Source organism: Vespula vulgaris, chromosome 20 (assembly GCF_905475345.1).
Source record: "Vespula vulgaris chromosome 20, iyVesVulg1.1, whole genome shotgun sequence".
Classification (NCBI taxonomy): Eukaryota; Metazoa; Arthropoda; class Insecta; order Hymenoptera; family Vespidae; genus Vespula; species Vespula vulgaris.
In genome coordinates this window covers 2,139,583-2,157,340 of record NC_066605.1, presented here as the reverse complement: position 1 = coordinate 2,157,340, position 17,758 = coordinate 2,139,583, and the positions used below count along the sequence as shown (strand labels likewise).

Below are 17,758 nucleotides of genomic sequence, written 5' to 3'. Positions count from 1 at the left end.
CCTTTTGCGGTTTATGCCATTTCTACTTGTTACTTTTGCGTAAAAAATATCAATAGAGTTTCACCGTAGGTCTCTATTATTTTTATTATATTATTTCATGAAACCGTTCTATTCTAAACCTTTATAAAGCTAACCCATGATTACATCGTTATTTATATTGATTACTACATTTCTTTATTATTCGGTTCATAAATTATTTTTTTTCCATCGGTACTTTTACAAATAAATGTTTTTTTGATGCAAATATGTATTCGCATATGTATTCCAAGCATATACAAGGAATACATTATATATATATCGTATGGTAATGTTCTACTTTATCGACAGTGCTTGATCAGATGACGTATGAGTATTTAAATAATGAAAGAAAGGTTAATTGATAAGTTACTCTTTTTTAATGTGTAAACAAAATAACATATGATTACAGGAATATTGAAAAATATTTGAATTAAACTAGTTGCACGAATCATTTCTAAATGAAGATACATCACGTTTATAAAAATCGTTACTGACGTTTATTTGACGTTTATGAGAAACGTCATTGCGTTTCAACGAAAAAGTAATCCACACGATTAACTATCGATATTCATTTTTTTTATATCTTATCAAACTTTCTTTTTTTTTTAAATTGTACCCCTTCCAAGTTTTGTTGAAAATTCATACGGATCAGGTACTACCATCTGTGAGTCGATCTAACAACTTATTCTTCCACTTGATGGCTTTGCCTTTATCCGTGCACGTGTGTTCTGTGTCGCAAGAATCGTTCATTTTTTGGCGCACAATTAGGTGAGCTTTCTAAAATCTTTCGGAAAACGAGTACTTCTAGAAATATTTGAATATCATAGTTTTGAAAAATATCGATTATACCTTAACACCTTATAATTAATACTTGGGCCGAAGAAATAAAAGCTTTTTTCTTGACAAGACGTACTTTGTCCTTCTCGATACCGTATCGTGTCTCTTGCTTCCACAAACGAGCCGTTTAAGACGATAGAGAATTTTTAAAATACCCTATTTAGCTATATTCTCTTCCACGTTTCTCGTACATGTGCTATCACTTTTCTAACCTACGTCTTACATAACGAATTTTCAAGAAGAAAGAAATCACAATTTATTGCGATTAACGTTTTTTTGATATTACTAAAGAAATTATTCTTCTGAGTTACAGATAAAACATGCCGTCCGACGCAAAAAAGAAACAACAACAGAAAAAGAAAGAAGCTGCTAAGGCTAGACAATCTGGCAAGAAACCAACTACCAATCAAACAAAATCTACAGAAGATGGAAAAGATCTAAATACTGCGTCGGAAGAACCTGTTCAAAATGGAACTAATGGAACGGCTATTAGTGTAGAAGGTAAAGACGTAATAACGTATTCTATTGTTTTAGTTACAAATTAATAATCATGTAACTTAAAAAAAGAAAAGAAAAAATTTGTTATAAATTGACGTTAAATTTTATGTCTATATGTTTTCTGTAGAGGCATTATGCTTAAAGCTAGAAGCAGATGCCAGGCTCAATGCTGAAGCACGTTCATGCACTGGATCTCTGGCTTCGCATCCACGAAGTAGAGACATAAAAATATCTAATTTTTCTATTACCTTTCATGGTTGCGAATTGCTACAAGATACTATGCTTGAATTAAATTGTGGAAGACGTTATGGTTTACTTGGTCTTAATGGTTCTGGAAAGTCTACTTTGTTGGCAGTACTTGGAAATAGAGAAGTTCCTATACCAGATCAAATTGATATTTTTCACTTGACTAGAGAAATGCCTGCTAGCAATAAAACTGCTTTAGAATGTGTTATGGAAGTTGATGAAGAAAGAGTAAGACTTGAGAAACTCGCTGAAGAATTGATTGATTGCGAAGAGGAAGATGCTCAGGTCTGAAAAATTGTTTTTCGATTATATTGTTTAAAAAAAAAAAGCAAATTCTTTTTTATCTCTATCTTCATATTTTTATAGGAACAACTAATGGATGTATATGAACGATTAGATGATATGGCTGCTGACACTGCAGAAGCTCGTGCTGCGCATATTTTACATGGTCTAGGTTTTACTCCCCAAATGCAAAAAACTGCCACCAAGGATTTTTCAGGAGGATGGCGTATGCGTATAGCTCTTGCTAGGTATATGACAGTATAAAACTAATGTTTGCATTATCAATATATATATATATATATTTTAATCATTGAATATATATAGAGCACTCTATGTGAAACCTCATCTATTATTGCTCGATGAACCAACCAATCATTTGGATTTGGATGCATGTGTTTGGCTGGAGGAAGAATTGAAAACGTATAAACGAATTTTGGTTATCATCTCCCATTCTCAAGACTTTCTTAATGGCATTTGTACAAACATTATACATGTCAATAAGAAACAATTAAAATATTACACAGGAAATTATGAAGCATTTGTGAAAACAAGGTAAAGATAAATGTTTGATTTTTCATAACGACGTAGTAATTTGTATATTATAATTTTTACTTAATTACGTTATCAGAATGGAATTATTGGAGAATCAAGCGAAACAGTACAATTGGGAGCAAGATCAAATCGCCCATATGAAGAATTATATTGCACGATTTGGACATGGTTCTGCTAAATTAGCAAGACAAGCTCAATCGAAAGAGAAAACTTTAGCAAAAATGGTAGCACAAGGTCTTACAGAAAAAGTTGTCAATGATAAAGTATTAAATTTCTATTTTCCATCTTGTGGAACTATTCCACCTCCTGTTATAATGGTGCAGAACGTGAGTTTTCGTTACAATGAAAATTCTCCCTGGATATATAAAAATTTGGAGTTCGGTATTGATTTAGATACTAGATTAGCTTTAGTTGGTCCTAATGGTGCAGGAAAGAGTACATTATTAAAATTACTTTATGGGGATGTAAGTTTAAAATTTTAAATCGTATCTTGATATTTAAAATATATATTGCTAATAGATATTATGTTGTTTCAGTTGGTGCCTACAAGTGGTATGATTCGTAAAAATAGTCATCTACGTATAGGAAGATATCATCAGCATTTACATGAACTTTTAGATTTGGATATCTCTCCTTTGGATTATATGATGAAAGCTTTTCCAGATGTTAAAGAACGAGAAGAAATGCGAAAAATTATCGGTCGTTATGGACTTACCGGGCGTCAACAAGTATGCATAAACTTTAAGATTAAAAAAAGTTTATGTTATAAAATGATTATATAAATTATATAATTTTTTATAGGTCTGTCCAATTCGTCAACTATCTGATGGACAACGTTGTCGTGTAGTATTTGCTTGGTTAGCTTGGCAAGTCCCACATTTATTACTTCTTGACGAACCTACAAATCATCTTGACATGGAAACAATAGATGCACTTGCAGAAGCAATTAATGATTTTGATGGAGGGATGGTGCTAGTATCTCACGATTTCAGATTGATAAATCAGGTAAGTATTATCGATAAAAAAGTTTCTATGAGAAATAAGATTAAAACATAATATGTATATAGAATAATTTTTTATATTTTTCTTTTAGGTTGCAGAAGAGATATGGGTATGTGAAAATGGAACAGTTACAAAGTGGAGTGGTAATATTTTGAATTACAAGGAACATCTCAAAAACAAAGTTCTTAATGATAATCAGAAAAGACAAAAGGATTTTATCAATAGAGGAAAATAATGCAAGGCCCGTTATTCAATATATATTACATTTCTCGTTTTATTCAGAGCACTCTCTATTACTTTAAAATTTTACCTATGGTCTTGATCGTTAATTGTCACTGCACTTATGCTGCTGTGTAGCGTACCGGTGACACGAGATTACCTAGTTAATTTATTTAAATAATACGTCATTAAATATACCGCAAATGTACACATCTTATGGCCATGAATTTCTAACGATGAAAATTTTCTCTATCCATGCAGTTTCCTTTTCCATCAATCATAAGTTATCCGTCAATGTTTCTCCTACAGCAAAGTATCATTATTTGTGTGATTATTAAAAATAAATTTAATTTTATGTCTGAACGATTAAAACAATTTAAAGAAAAGAGAAAAAGAAGATATGCACGTTTTTGCAAAATTATGACGTGTAACTTATACGTACAAAAAAAAAAAGGAAAAAACTTGTAATATCTAAATATTTAAAATTGATGTTTTTAATTTATATATATATATATATATATATATATATATATATATATATAAATTATATTCTTAATAATCCATACTTATCTTAAAGAGTATAATTAATTATAAAATTATATAATGAATACTTTCAAATTTAATCCATTCTCTTTTTAGTAAAACCTGTTAATAAACTTAAGGATTCCAAAATGTTTCAAACGATATCACATGGCAATATCAAAAACAGTGAAAAAGACAAATAATTTTTAATAGGTATCGATCTTTTCTCTCTATCTTTGTCAAAAGCATGCTTTATCAATAATAACTTATTTTAATCAGCCATAAACTCGATATTATTTTCAATGGAAAGTATATAATGTAATTAAGAAAGTATACGAAGCATAATATATACAATGCCATAACTATGATCAGTATTTATAAAAATATAAAAGAGCTTCGTTAATTCTTACAAATACATGATATACATTATATCGAATGTAATATCGATTGCTTGGGTCTTATCGCTTAGAGATTTTTGAAGATCCATAGGCTAACGATGACTCTACTTTTATATTATACTAATCATTGTCAGTCAATGTATGTATATATGTATGTATATGAAAGAAAGTTTAAGAAAAACAAAAGTAGAATTTTTCTACTTTTCATGGAATCGAAAAACTTTCTCTTTTCCCATATAAAAATCTAAATCAATTATCTAAAATTTGTAATCAAAAGATCTTATCAATAGAATTAAATGATCAACGAAATTGAATTATTCAACTGAACACTTATGTTAAAGAAAAAAAAAAAAAAAAACTAAATAACTACTTAGAACTAAATAATCATTAATGACTACTTACTTATAATTAAATAATCATGAATAACTATTTATAAAACTAAATGTTTCTTATTCTTAAAACCTTATAACTAAATAGTCATTAATTATTAATTATTAATTATATAATTGAATGTTTCATGTTATTAAGGCTGTTCATCAACCCCTACTTTTACAAAAACCTTTAAAACGAAATTGTTCGTAGAAGTCTTTCATGAATTATGTCTGGATTAATCGCTGATGTAAACACTGTTTTCAACAATTTTCATAAAAAATAAGTTTCGTATACTAACATTTTTTAAACTGTACGATGAAAGAAACGATTATATACCTACAATTGATTTTTATTTCACGTTCGAATGACCGTGAACTAGACCATGAAAAAAGCGTTTCCCGATGCTCGCACAGCAAAACTATTACAGTGAACTTGCTCGGTGATTTCGTCGTTTAATTTATTAAAAATAATAATAATCGAATATTTATACATTATATATTACTTTAATAAAAATAAAATATGAATTCATTTTCGAATTATCTACTTGTATGCTAAAACTCCCAGCACCGTTCTTTTTTGTTATTTCTCTGTAGAATTAGATTTATTTTACATTATTACTATTATTAATATTACTATTATTTGAATTAGATATTTGCAGCAGGTGGTAATAGCAGATGATAGCTCGTATATGATCATAGATTTTTTAGATAGTAAAGTAGGGATCTACATTATAGATATCTTTTTGACCGATGATAAACAGGTATCTTCTTTATCATCAATTGATAAATGAATATACAATGTTTCACTTTTTATTACGATGTATGTATATATGTATATGATTCATTATATAACGTAAATGTGGTAGTTTCATATATACATTGTATTGCGAAAAATTAAGTAAGTTATACATAAATCAATGTTATGTATTTTTATAAAGAAAGTGTGTTATAACGTTTATTTAAAACATAATTTGATTTATTCAATATCATGTTGCAACAGTATGAAGTAGCACAATGTAAATTGTTATAAAATATATATCTAATATGGAAGACGTTACGATTATGTATAAATCTTAACTGCGATATATCATTTATCAATTTTTATATAAGAATACTTATTATTTTTCATTTCCGATATTTCTTCTAATGTCATGTATATTTCTAGCCATAATCTCTTCTGTAATGCATTAAAAGGATTCATGTGTAACATGTATTTATATCGTATATATAAAAGTTTTATATAATAAACTATAATACTATCAGATTACTATTATATATTTTGTTTCAAATGTAAATTTGAATGAAATAATTTGCGATGATAAATTCGTTCCTAGAAATATCCTAGATGGCGTTACAAACCGTTTTTCGTGCGAATTTACCATCGCAGATTATTCTCAGTTGATCGATACACGAAGATTTAAGTTGTACTTAAACGAATTATTAGCCGATATCAAAAATATAATAGTTAATCTATAAAGTAGATTATTTCTATAAAACATTTATATAAGAAATCTCTAAAATATTTTAATATCGTTATAAAATAAAATAAAGGCAACAGCGAGAGAGCCTTTATATAAATACTGTTAATTTTGTGTTCTCCATTGAAGAAAAATAATTTAGACCGATGTAGAAGCTGGGATAGAACATACAGCCTCTTGCGCTAACGCAGCATTTCTTAAAATTAACAAATGTGAATCCATGTCGTTCAATGCCTGATCTATGAATGTTAATTTTCTAGCTTGACTTTTGGGAACACCATGTTTAGTCACTAATGCTAAATGAGTAACAGCTAATACCAATGCAGCTACTCTGGCTTCCAATAGTCTTGCATCCAAAGGTGGATATAAACTTCGAACTACGTCATCAACACGAGGTGGAATCCTTCTAGCAACCTAAATAATAAGAAAATATAATACAATATGTAATGATAATAAATTATAAAAATCTTAAGAATAAAGAAATTATACAGACGTCTACTATTTCCAATGGTACTGTATTACTATTCACTGTTCCTGCAATAGCAGTAAGACTTGCTGCCAAAGCATGACAAGAACGAAGTACCGCGATACAAGGAGGTGCTAAGCCAGTAGCATCGTCAACCCATCTAGAATATTTTAATAATAATATTTTTCATATGATACTTTTTAAAAGACTTAATGAATTTAGTTCACAAGCTAAATATATTATACCTTTCAGCACCAGCGAGCCATTCTTCGCTTTCCCAAGTACCCAAACCTAATCCAGGATTATTCTCTCCTTCTAACAAATCAGAACTGAGATCTGGCGAATCTTTTTGATTCTAAAATATTTACAAATTATACCTTTCCTTAATCGTACATATAAAAGCTTAACGAAAGAATCAACTAACATAATAACAACGTTGTCTACGACAAATGACAAGGAGTACCAAGAGAGCACCAAGAAAAACAGCAGCAAGCGCGCCAAGTGCTACTGCTACTACTGTTTCCATTCCATTAGTACCAGTCAGTGAAGCAGAATTACTTATTGACACTGGTGAACTCATTTTAAAAAAGAAATATAATAATTACCAATAATTATAAACATGTAATTGACATATAACATTGAATGAATTTCAAGTCTATCACGTTATGTTTTGCAGGAAAACATTGAAAGTAATACGTTTTATGCTTGAACTATCAACAATGCTATCCATTCTCTTCAGTGACAGACGGTGGGAGGCGGAGACTGTCACGGATCTTATGCTCAATTCACCAGTAACAAACATTTCATTATTGGACGCATCAAACATTATATAAGATCATATATTGTTTTGCTTTTTAATACATAATATACATATATCTCTTATATGTCAAATGATTCATAATATCATAAGTGTCATCATATCGAATGTATTAAAAACAAAAGGGAGAGAAATAATGTATAGATAAGATCGATGCGGTCTATTGTATGCTCAAATCTTTACACGTTCGAAGTCATATATATATATATATATATACATATACTACATGTATGATATATATATATGTACATATCTGTATATGTGGCTATGTATATATATTTTCTAAAATTCTACAACGTGGCAGCACTGCATAGAATACTCTGGTACAAGTATTACAGAGTCATATGTTTCTCGTACGAAAGTAGTGTGAGACGGTACTGTCAAATCCAGTGTCATTCAGTATTATTCATAAACGGGTATAGTTTCATTAAAAGAACGCAGCGAGTTCTAACTTTCGAATGATTTTCATTTTATCGTTAAATCATTTTTTGATATTCATACTTTCCCATGACAATTCGTTTTATTACACTTCGAAGGATAAGTCCTAAACTAACAAGTTCTAACCTTATTCTGACAAATTATTTATACGCAAATTTGTCCTTCAAATGATACATTAATATTTTCTCATTGGGGTAAAGTTCAAAGTTTATAAAAACTATCGGAATATTCTTCATGTTCATTTATTCTTGAAATTACTGTATATAACAAGAAAGATTAGCAAAGAAAATTAAGGATTGCCGAAGACTCGCATTAAGTTATAGCATATATGGTAAGAATGAATAAAAAACCTAACAGTGCAACAGCTCGCTTAAAGCAGGATTACTTACGTCTTAAAAAGGATCCTGTCCCATATGTTTTGGCAGAACCGGTACCTTCTAATATATTAGAATGGTAATAGATAATAATATTTTTAATTATTTTCAAAAGTTTGCTTCTTGAAGAATAACAAAGGTCTTTTATTTCTATTTTTATAGGCACTATGTAGTTAAAGGACCAGAAAAGACACCGTACGAAGGAGGATTTTATCACGGAAAGCTTGTATTTCCTGGAGAATTTCCATTCCAACCTCCTAGCATTTATATGACTACTCCAAACGGTCGATTTAAAGTTAATACAAAACTTTGTTTATCAAACACCGATTTTCATCCTGATACATGGAATCCTGCTTGGAGTGTATCTACTATTCTTACAGGATTGCTTAGTTTTATGGTATATAAAATGAAAAATATTATATGTAAAAAAGTGTATACTAGATTATGATTTTAATTTTTTTCTTCAATTACAGATTGAAAAGAGCCCGACTTTCGGCAGTATTACTACAACAGATTATGAAAAAAGAGAGTTAGCAATGCAAAGTTTGGAATATAATCTACGCGACAAAATGTTTTGCGAATTATTTCCAGAAACGGTTGAAGTAATATTCTTTCTTTTTTTTTTTCTTTCTTTTAGTAGGCAAGTGATAAAAACACTGAGGGAATAAAATTATTTCTTTCTAATATTCTGTTATATCGTAGGTTATAAAAGCGGAATTAGAACGCAGAAAAGAATTAGAGAAACAAGCAAGGCATCAGTCTACCGCTTCAGAAGTTTCTTCCTTAATACGAGATCAACTACATAGAGAACAAAGTCCGTTACATGGTGCGATTACTAATCTCGTAGTTTTGGTTGGTTTTGCAGCATTTGCTTTCATAGTAAAATATGTATTGAGGAGCATTGCCACAGAATATAGTAAAAGTGAGTAAATCAGGTTTCAAAGAATTCTGTAAGAAAAGAAGGTAGGAAGATGACCACATGCATCTTACTTAAGGCTTCTCAAAACTTTGATATTTTGTATGAATAATACTGAATCTTAGAACATAAGAAGAATTTTATTTATATCATTTTTTCCTACTTTGGTTTGCGTTCGCACTTTTTCCAAATAATTTTGTAAAGCTTGTAACAAAGTGCAAACTAATATTCTGACTGCCTAATATCTTTACATATAATGCCTTTATATAACTTGTTGTTACATGAAGATACGTTATTATTCATACTACCAAATATAAATTATTTTTGAATATATACATTTATATTTGCGATGATTCTACGATTGAAAATAGTGAAGCCTTAAGGGGGGAAAAGAAAGAATAAATAAATAAAAAGGAAAGAAAAAGACAAAAAAAAAGAGAATTTATCGAAAAATGTAAGCTACATTGACTTGCCTATTGATCTATGCCGAATTTGTGTGGAAATCTTTATTCACTTTGATCAATATGTTAGTAATGAACATTTAATAGATTTTTATATCAAGGGTAATTGTAAGATGCAAGTTGTACTATAATTCCTAATTTTAATGATGATGATTGCAGTTAGCTGCAATGATAGTCTTTCTACCTTAACAATTACCACTCTTGATATAGGTATGAAATCATTTTGCATATACTTAGAATATGAAATATCATTAATCGTTGCGATTTCGCAACTTTTAATGAACATTCAAATTTTCATTCTAATGTTATTATTTAAACTTCCAAAGGATAGCTGTTGATGAACTAGATATAATCGTAATTCTTTTCGAAACGATATAATTAAAATCATTCGAATCGTAGAGATTTATTATTCATGAATTCTTAAAAAATTTTTTTTTAAAATAATCCATGCTCTTTTCTCCAACTCTTCGTCGTGAAAACTTTTTGCAAAAAAATTTTATTTGTTTGTTAATGCTGATTTCGTTGAATTCGTTCGTTTTAATTATCATTGAATTTAGGTGTACATTTGGAATTTTATATAATTAAGTAAATGCACAAATTTAATTGAACAAGTGATCTTTGCCTCTTCGATGTGCCAATATAGAACGGATTATATATTTTACGAACGTATTAATCAACTACACATTTGATTCATTCAATTATTAGAAACGAAATGTAAATATAACTTATATTAGATCGATGAGGAGATAATTGATAGAGGCAAAGTCGATTCATTTTGTTTTCATATTATATTTATTATCATTATTAATATAATAATTTCTTCCACTTAACAAGAGTAAAGTATAATCTAATCTATCGCTTTAATCAAATATTATCTATCTATCTTCCTTCAAAATCCATGAATTTATATAGAAACATTTTTCTGCTATAGTTTCGAATATGTGATTTTGCTAATAATGTATATCTATATCGTCGTTACTATTACGTATGTAAATTTTGTAGTTATATACTTTTTTCTCTCTCTCCATATAAGGCACACTTCGTTGATAAGACTTATTTCAGCTGTACACAAAACCGTTCAAATTTGATTAGATTCATATCCAAAGATAATCAATGCTGCTTTCTCTCTGTTTAAATATAGATACAGATTTCTAATGAAATTAAATCCCTCATTCAAAATTGTACCGTCGAACTTTGTAATCTTTGGAAATCACACATTAAAAACACATAACATCAATAAATTTCTATCGAAAATATTTAAACGAACGTCGTAAGATCGTTGAATCGATGAAATAGGATTGATTTTCTAAAGAACATCAAAAATAAGATAATCTACGTAGAATTGACGATAATAATATTATATGATAAAGGGTAAAACAAACGATAGCAGAAAAAAAGAAAGGAAAGGAAAAAATACGTCTATGTAATAATATAAACGAGCCAATATAAAATAGCACAGAAATATTTTCAAACATATCAACAAAAAAATAAAAAAAATGAAAAAAAAAGAAAGAAAGGAAAAAGAAAAAGAATGATGATTTAATTATAAATCTAATTCGTGCACGTTCGTGAGAATGTTAAGGCATTCTCTAATATAGAAAATAAAAAGTAAGAAAGAAATGAAATAGAATAAAATTAGATAAAATAGAAATATCGATATCGTGATTAGAATGATATATATATATAACAAAAAAATTGGATCATTTAATTTGACTTGATAAAATGTTTACATCGAGTTTAACCGATCTAAAATATATAAAGAGTAAGACACGGTATTCTTGGAGACAGTGTATGGTGTTTGTAACGATAAACTGTTAGTTTTCTCTGAATGCTTCGTTGTCCAAGTGCTCTCGGGAGGAAGGACACATCCTGTGAACCAGCTTTAGTTTTCTTGTCTGTCCCTTGTAACCATCTTATAAGTAAAAAAAAAAAAAAAAAAAAAAAAAAGAAAAAAAGAACAAAAAAGAAAAAAAAAACCTTAGCTTTTGCTGTTCTTTATACTCTTTTCTTCTTTTTTTTTCTTATTTCTTTTTTTTCCTATTTCTTTTTCTCTTCATCCTAAATTTTCTTACTTTTCTTTCCTTTCCTTTTCTTTTCTTTTCTTTGTTTTTTTTCCTCATTTATCAAATCTGTCCGATACTTTTAATCTAAAAGAAGAAAAGAAATTACGATAATTTTCTAAATACTAATGTACAATTTAATATAAAAACAAAAAGAGAAAAAATAAATAATGTAAAAACAATTAAATAATTCGACGCATTTCACGTTTCAGTTATATGATTTATTAAAAAAGAACGTGTACTTAATAGTCAAAACAATGAAATAATGTGTACGTGCATGTGTATATGCGTGTGTGCGTGTGTATGTATGTATGTATGTATGTACGTATGAAAATCTGTTATCACTATTACCCTTTATAGTAGTTTTCGATTAGCTTCCTATATTAATTAGATTAGACGTAAGCGTGCCTTTAAGATCAATTAAGAAATTTTTAACCAAGGAGCTTAAAATTTCCTTTATAATAATAGTAATAATAATAATAACAAAATAAATGTTCTCTCCGTCATCGTAGATCGTGAGTTTCGCGGTTGTACGTAGATCATACATAGAAGCTCCTTATATAATCGACATTTTCACCGATAAACCAATATATGTACAAAAATCTTATTACTAAGATGTTCGAAGAAAATTCTGTACAGGGACATATTAAACAGACTGTTTACATTTTTTTCTGTTACCGAATAAAATACATGCGTTTCCATTTGTCTATCATCATTCTCTTTCTTTGTCTCTCTCTCTCTCTCTCTCTCTCTCTCTTTTTCTCTCTTTATATATATATATACATATAATAGTTGATTCCAAGATAGATAGTAACGTGTCTAAGAGAAATAAACGTTATAATTATAAAACAATAATTAAAAAAAAAATATATGTATATAGAAATAAATAGATAATAATTTAAAAGATAGTAAATTTAATAGAATATATATTACTCTTTAATATCCAATTCATATATAATTCGATATACATATTTAATTATTTCTAAATTAATAAAATTTGGAAAGAAAAATAAATGAAAAGAAAAAAGAAACGAAAGAAGATAATTCCAAAAATTGTTGATTTTTTAAGACGAATAATTTTTGTAATCCGACGTATTATAATTGTTCTATAAGTATAATTTAATAAAATGTTGAAATGATAAAAAATGAATGATTTAGAAAAATAATTCTAAGGATTGTAAATTTCACACGATGAAGAGTAACACGTGTTACGTATATACGTGATCCATCCCCTTTCTCAATGGCTGAAGAAATTCACCTTAATCTATGAAAACAAGCCGCAAAAGAAGCAAACAGCTATTTATTCGTCCACGAAATAACAAGGAAGTCGTAGAGCTCCTTCGGAAGCTTTCCTTTTTAGTTACTACGTGTTAAGAACGCCCCCGTTGCATAAATCATCGAAAGAGGCGCCAGGACTCTTTGGTTTCGGCCCGACTCCTGGCCAAATAAGTTCCACGTGTCGACGATGACTATGTAATTTTAAAACTATATATATATATATACATGTATATATGTATATATATAAACATTGTGCGTTAAAATTATAAAATGATCGGTTTAGAAAATTATCAATGAGATTGTAAAACCTGTTTGAAATTTTGCATAAATATTTAAGTATTAAACGATTATGATAAATAAGATAAATAAACGTCCACGTACGAAGTTTAAACATATATACTTAAGTATAAACATATGTATATCTCTATGTATTGCATACATCTGTTGCCTGCCCTTAAAATAATTCAACGATCGGTTACTTAAAAGTTAACATAAAATATCACAGAAATTTTCGATTTATAAAAGATTAGATGAAACAGAAAAAAAGAAAGAACAAGTAAGATCGAATTCATTTTAATTAACACGTCGATGTATAACTAGAAAGATTTCTTTTCTCAAAGAAATAAATCAAAGCGATCGATGAAATAGATGACATTTTGAAACTCGATTTAAATAAATTTCGTACAAACGAATATTTAATTTCTATATATACACACACGGACGCATACATATTCGAGAAAATGAAAAAAGAAAAAATGATCGTTTCGATACCGGAAACGAGCGAGCATAGCCCCTTTTTAGAGATATATCCCGCTAGGGTAATTTGAAGTGTCGTCTATCGGCCCTGGAAACGGCTTTCGAGGAATCGTTTTACGTTTCTCTCCTTCCTTTCGTTGACGAGAGCGAGAAGGGCTCGTTCATCCGTATCGGCGCTAGCCGTGACTCCCTTACCGTGATACCAGAAAAACCATCTCGAAATAATTAACTGTGGAGCCGACCTCATTACGCCTTTTAATGAGGTGCCACCGGCTGATACACGAAGGGTAGTCAGAAAAATGCTATGCAAAGGAACGACGGTCATACTACACCGAATTTTGTTTAACATGTGTCTTTATATAATAAGAGAGAAAGAGAGAGGGAAAGAGAGAGAGAGAGAGAGAGAGAGAGAGAGAGAGAGAGAAAGAGGGAGAAAGAGAGAAGGAGATAAAAGAGAAAGAAAGAAAATATAACAATTGTTTGTGATATTATTATTTGTTTTGTCATTATAATATTGGTTTGATTGTAATTTTGTATTATCAAAAAAGATGTAAGAATGTTTTAGATTATAAGTATTATAATGAGAGAGAGAAATGATATTGGTTTAATAATAAATTTATATCTACTATTAACACAGATATAAGAAGGTTTTAGATCATATTAGAAAGAGTTTATTTAGAGCATCCAATCAAGCACTTTAAATCGGACGTTATTCCATCAAGTACTTGACATTTTCTAAGACTCTAGTTCTTTCGCATACAGTCCCTGAGCGAGATAAGTCGTCTCTATGATATGATGAAAAAAAAAAAAAAAAACCACTTGTTTAGAAGTTTTGACACGGTGAAACGTCCTGTTGTGAAATCAAAATTTATCGATCCATTTTAATACATATATATATAAATACTTACGTAATTATAATACAACTCGAATTATTTTTTTATTATACTTACACATCCGGAAAATAATTAGAATTATTTGACTATAGATATTCGTTATCCGCTTGAATATACAAATAATTCGAATAATAGAAAATATAGTAAAGAAATTCTTCGAAGTCATTAAGCAAGGAAAAGAGAAAGAGAGAAAGAGAGAGAGAAAGAAAGAGAGAGAGAGAGGAAAGTTAGGAAATTGACGTCTTTCAAAGGTATCGTTCACACTTTCCCAGAACGTTATAACCCAACAAGCTATATTCCCTCTCTACAAAGAGAATCGATGAGAATACTGCTGGCTTGTATCTATTTTTGACGGTGCGAAGGAAACTTCGACGGTGTTTTTCCGGTGCATCGTTCAATGTCTTTGTGTATGCGTGAATGCATGTACTACGTGTTCACATAGATCAGAAAAAGGAAGACAGAGAGAATTTTTTCTTAGACAGATAAGTAAAAAAAGAAAAATGAAGAATTCGATGAATACATGGCAACTAAAAAGTAGGGTGGAGCTAAAAGGTATGAGAGTGTGGGGGAAAGGGGCGTCGGTTAAAAAACTTTAAAACACAATGGTTTGTAAGATTCTCTGATTGGACGACGAAAGGAACAACAGAATGTATAAATGGAAAGAGAATGTTGTGGAGTATACTGTATTCGAGATACTAACAAGCTAACTTTAAGAGTAGGTTGGGAAATGTTCTCTACCATCTCGGCCATCTACTATTGGCTACGTAAGATAACCGATGACATAGCTTTCGACCAATCGACGTTAACTGGGCGTCGCATTCCGAGACTTCCTTGCAATAATATTTGCACTGGCTCGTCTTATATCCATTAGCCTCGACCGTCGTCGTCGTCTTAGTCTTTTGAGATGCCATTTGGTAAATTATTTATCGACTCTCATCTTTTATCCCATCTCGTTCGTTGTTTTTCATTCTCTCTCTCCCTCTCTTTCTCTCTTTCTCTCTCTTTCTTTCCGCTTCTACCAATTATTTCTTTTTTATTATCTCCTTGACCGATCATTTTTCTCGTTTATATATCGATATTTTCTTTTAAGGCTTTCTAAATAAATCTCGATCTCTCGAGACCATTTAAGTATATTCGCGTGACTTATTCTGCATCGACGTTTGAGTTTCTTCTTTTTTCTATTTGTTTATTTGTCCGTTTTTCTTTTTTTCTTTTTTTTTTTTTTTATTTTGTTTCTAATTCCAAGAGTTTCAAAGGTGCGCTTTTGGGTCAGTTGGTCGTATTTATTTTATATCCTTTTTTTTTTCTCTACTTTTTTCTTTCGTTCTTTTTTTCAAAATCGATCGACAAAATTAGAAGAAAGAGAATTCTCATGAAATATTTCAGTATAATAGTTTATTATATCGTCCAATATAATCGCAGTTAAAGTATAAAAATACTGTATGTCAGAAACGCGTGCGTAGTATTTTGTGTTTTGTGATAATGACGTAGTGTAATTACATAGAAATGCACGTAGTAGTATCAACGAAGGAATGGTAATCTACAATTTATTTTCTTAGTGTTATATATACTTAAAACTTAATATTAATAATATTATTTATATTTAATGCACGAATATGCATAAGGTAGTATGTACAGTAGATAAGAAAGAAAAGATTTGGTTATCGAGACAATCGTAAATAAATTATTGCATTATCCGGCCGACACATTTTGTTCTTGTTTTTCCTTTCGTTTGAACTATTTTTTTTTCTTTTAATCTTATTGTTAACTTATATCATAATTATTAAGTAATATACAGAACACAATATTTTCTCTTGTATTAACGTTCTCTCGTAATAAATATTCGGCGATCTCGTTATCGTTTACAAAAAATGAATTGTATATTTACAATTAATTGTTATAATGCATTTAATCAAAAATAGAAAAAATAAATTCTAACATCTAACATATTTTTAATGTCAAGTATTTTTCTACGTATACAATCTCACAATTTTTGGTATCACTAGCAGTATGTTTGAGAATCCGAAAGAAACGTTGATAGTATATAAAATATAATATCAAACTTGAATAATATCTTAAAAATATAGATACATATATATATATATGTATATATTATACTAATAATTAGTATATATATATACTTTAATTAGATATACATATATATACTATTATTATATAACATAATTATTATATATACATATAGTATTATTATATATATGTATATATAGTCATTTGAAAAGTTAGCGACCTTTTTCTACGTTGTTTTTTCTGTTTAATATATAAATTTTATTCTTGAAACAAAATACAAAAAAAGAATAAAATAAGCGAACTTTCCAAATTACCCGTTGGTATATCAATATCGGATTAAATTCAAATTGAAAGACAAGAAAGAAGATACAGATACATATAGTTATACAATTTCTGTCAGAAACAATGTTAGAACAAAGCGATGTTAGATCTATTCAATCGAACATATATTCGCATAATTATTTATACATATGATAACGTATCATACGTATTGATAAATGAAAAAAAGAAGCTTTTCATGAAATACATAAAAACTTACATAGTAAGTACTTATTTTTGCCTCGTTTCGATCTACATACACAATGATTAAATTAATCATAATTCTCTCGTGAGTTCTGCTTAAACGTTTTAGATATCAAAGATGAACGAATTAGCAGACACTGAATCCTACTAGAATCCTAATATCTATATATTTATCTAATATCTATACTTATCTAATATCTAATGTATTTATTTCATTTATGTATTTAATATATTGCAATTAATGTATCCATGTATGTATGAATGTATTAAGCTATGACAAAATTTTCATGGAAATACGTAGGAAGGATCGATTCTAAGAAAATGTC

At 29.0% G+C, this 17,758-nt stretch overlaps 3 protein-coding genes across 4 annotated transcripts; 2 read left to right on the top strand and 1 right to left on the bottom strand.

Moving 5' to 3' along the window:
* The first annotated feature begins 634 nt into the window (after positions 1–634).
* On the top strand, positions 635–3,871 carry LOC127071071 (ATP-binding cassette sub-family F member 2). The gene is made up of 9 exons (XM_051009925.1): positions 635–786; positions 1,169–1,356; positions 1,481–1,884; positions 1,966–2,129; positions 2,206–2,433; positions 2,510–2,897; positions 2,970–3,161; positions 3,235–3,438; positions 3,527–3,871. Exons 2-9 carry the CDS (start codon positions 1,176–1,178, stop codon positions 3,668–3,670), a joined length of 1,905 nt encoding a protein of 634 aa, XP_050865882.1. The 5' UTR covers positions 635–786; positions 1,169–1,175; the 3' UTR covers positions 3,671–3,871.
* A 2,164-nt stretch (positions 3,872–6,035) lies between these two features.
* On the bottom strand, positions 6,036–7,779 carry LOC127071087 (transmembrane protein 98-like). 2 transcript variants are annotated; one of them, XM_051009970.1, is made up of 5 exons: positions 7,495–7,779; positions 7,314–7,405; positions 7,135–7,244; positions 6,917–7,049; positions 6,036–6,837 (listed from the first exon to the last, which is right to left on the bottom strand). In XM_051009970.1, exons 1-5 carry the CDS (start codon positions 7,526–7,528, stop codon positions 6,562–6,564), a joined length of 645 nt encoding a protein of 214 aa, XP_050865927.1. In that variant the 5' UTR covers positions 7,529–7,779; the 3' UTR covers positions 6,036–6,561. The 2 variants fall into 2 exon arrangements, with proteins under 2 accessions (XP_050865927.1, XP_050865926.1); XM_051009969.1 differs by having other exon boundaries at positions 7,314–7,777.
* A 240-nt stretch (positions 7,780–8,019) lies between these two features.
* Positions 8,020–12,662, top strand: LOC127071086 (ubiquitin-conjugating enzyme E2 J2). The gene is made up of 4 exons (XM_051009968.1): positions 8,020–8,597; positions 8,681–8,915; positions 8,992–9,120; positions 9,221–12,662. Exons 1-4 carry the CDS (start codon positions 8,473–8,475, stop codon positions 9,446–9,448), a joined length of 717 nt encoding a protein of 238 aa, XP_050865925.1. The 5' UTR covers positions 8,020–8,472; the 3' UTR covers positions 9,449–12,662.
* The last annotated feature ends 5,096 nt before the right edge of the window (positions 12,663–17,758 follow it).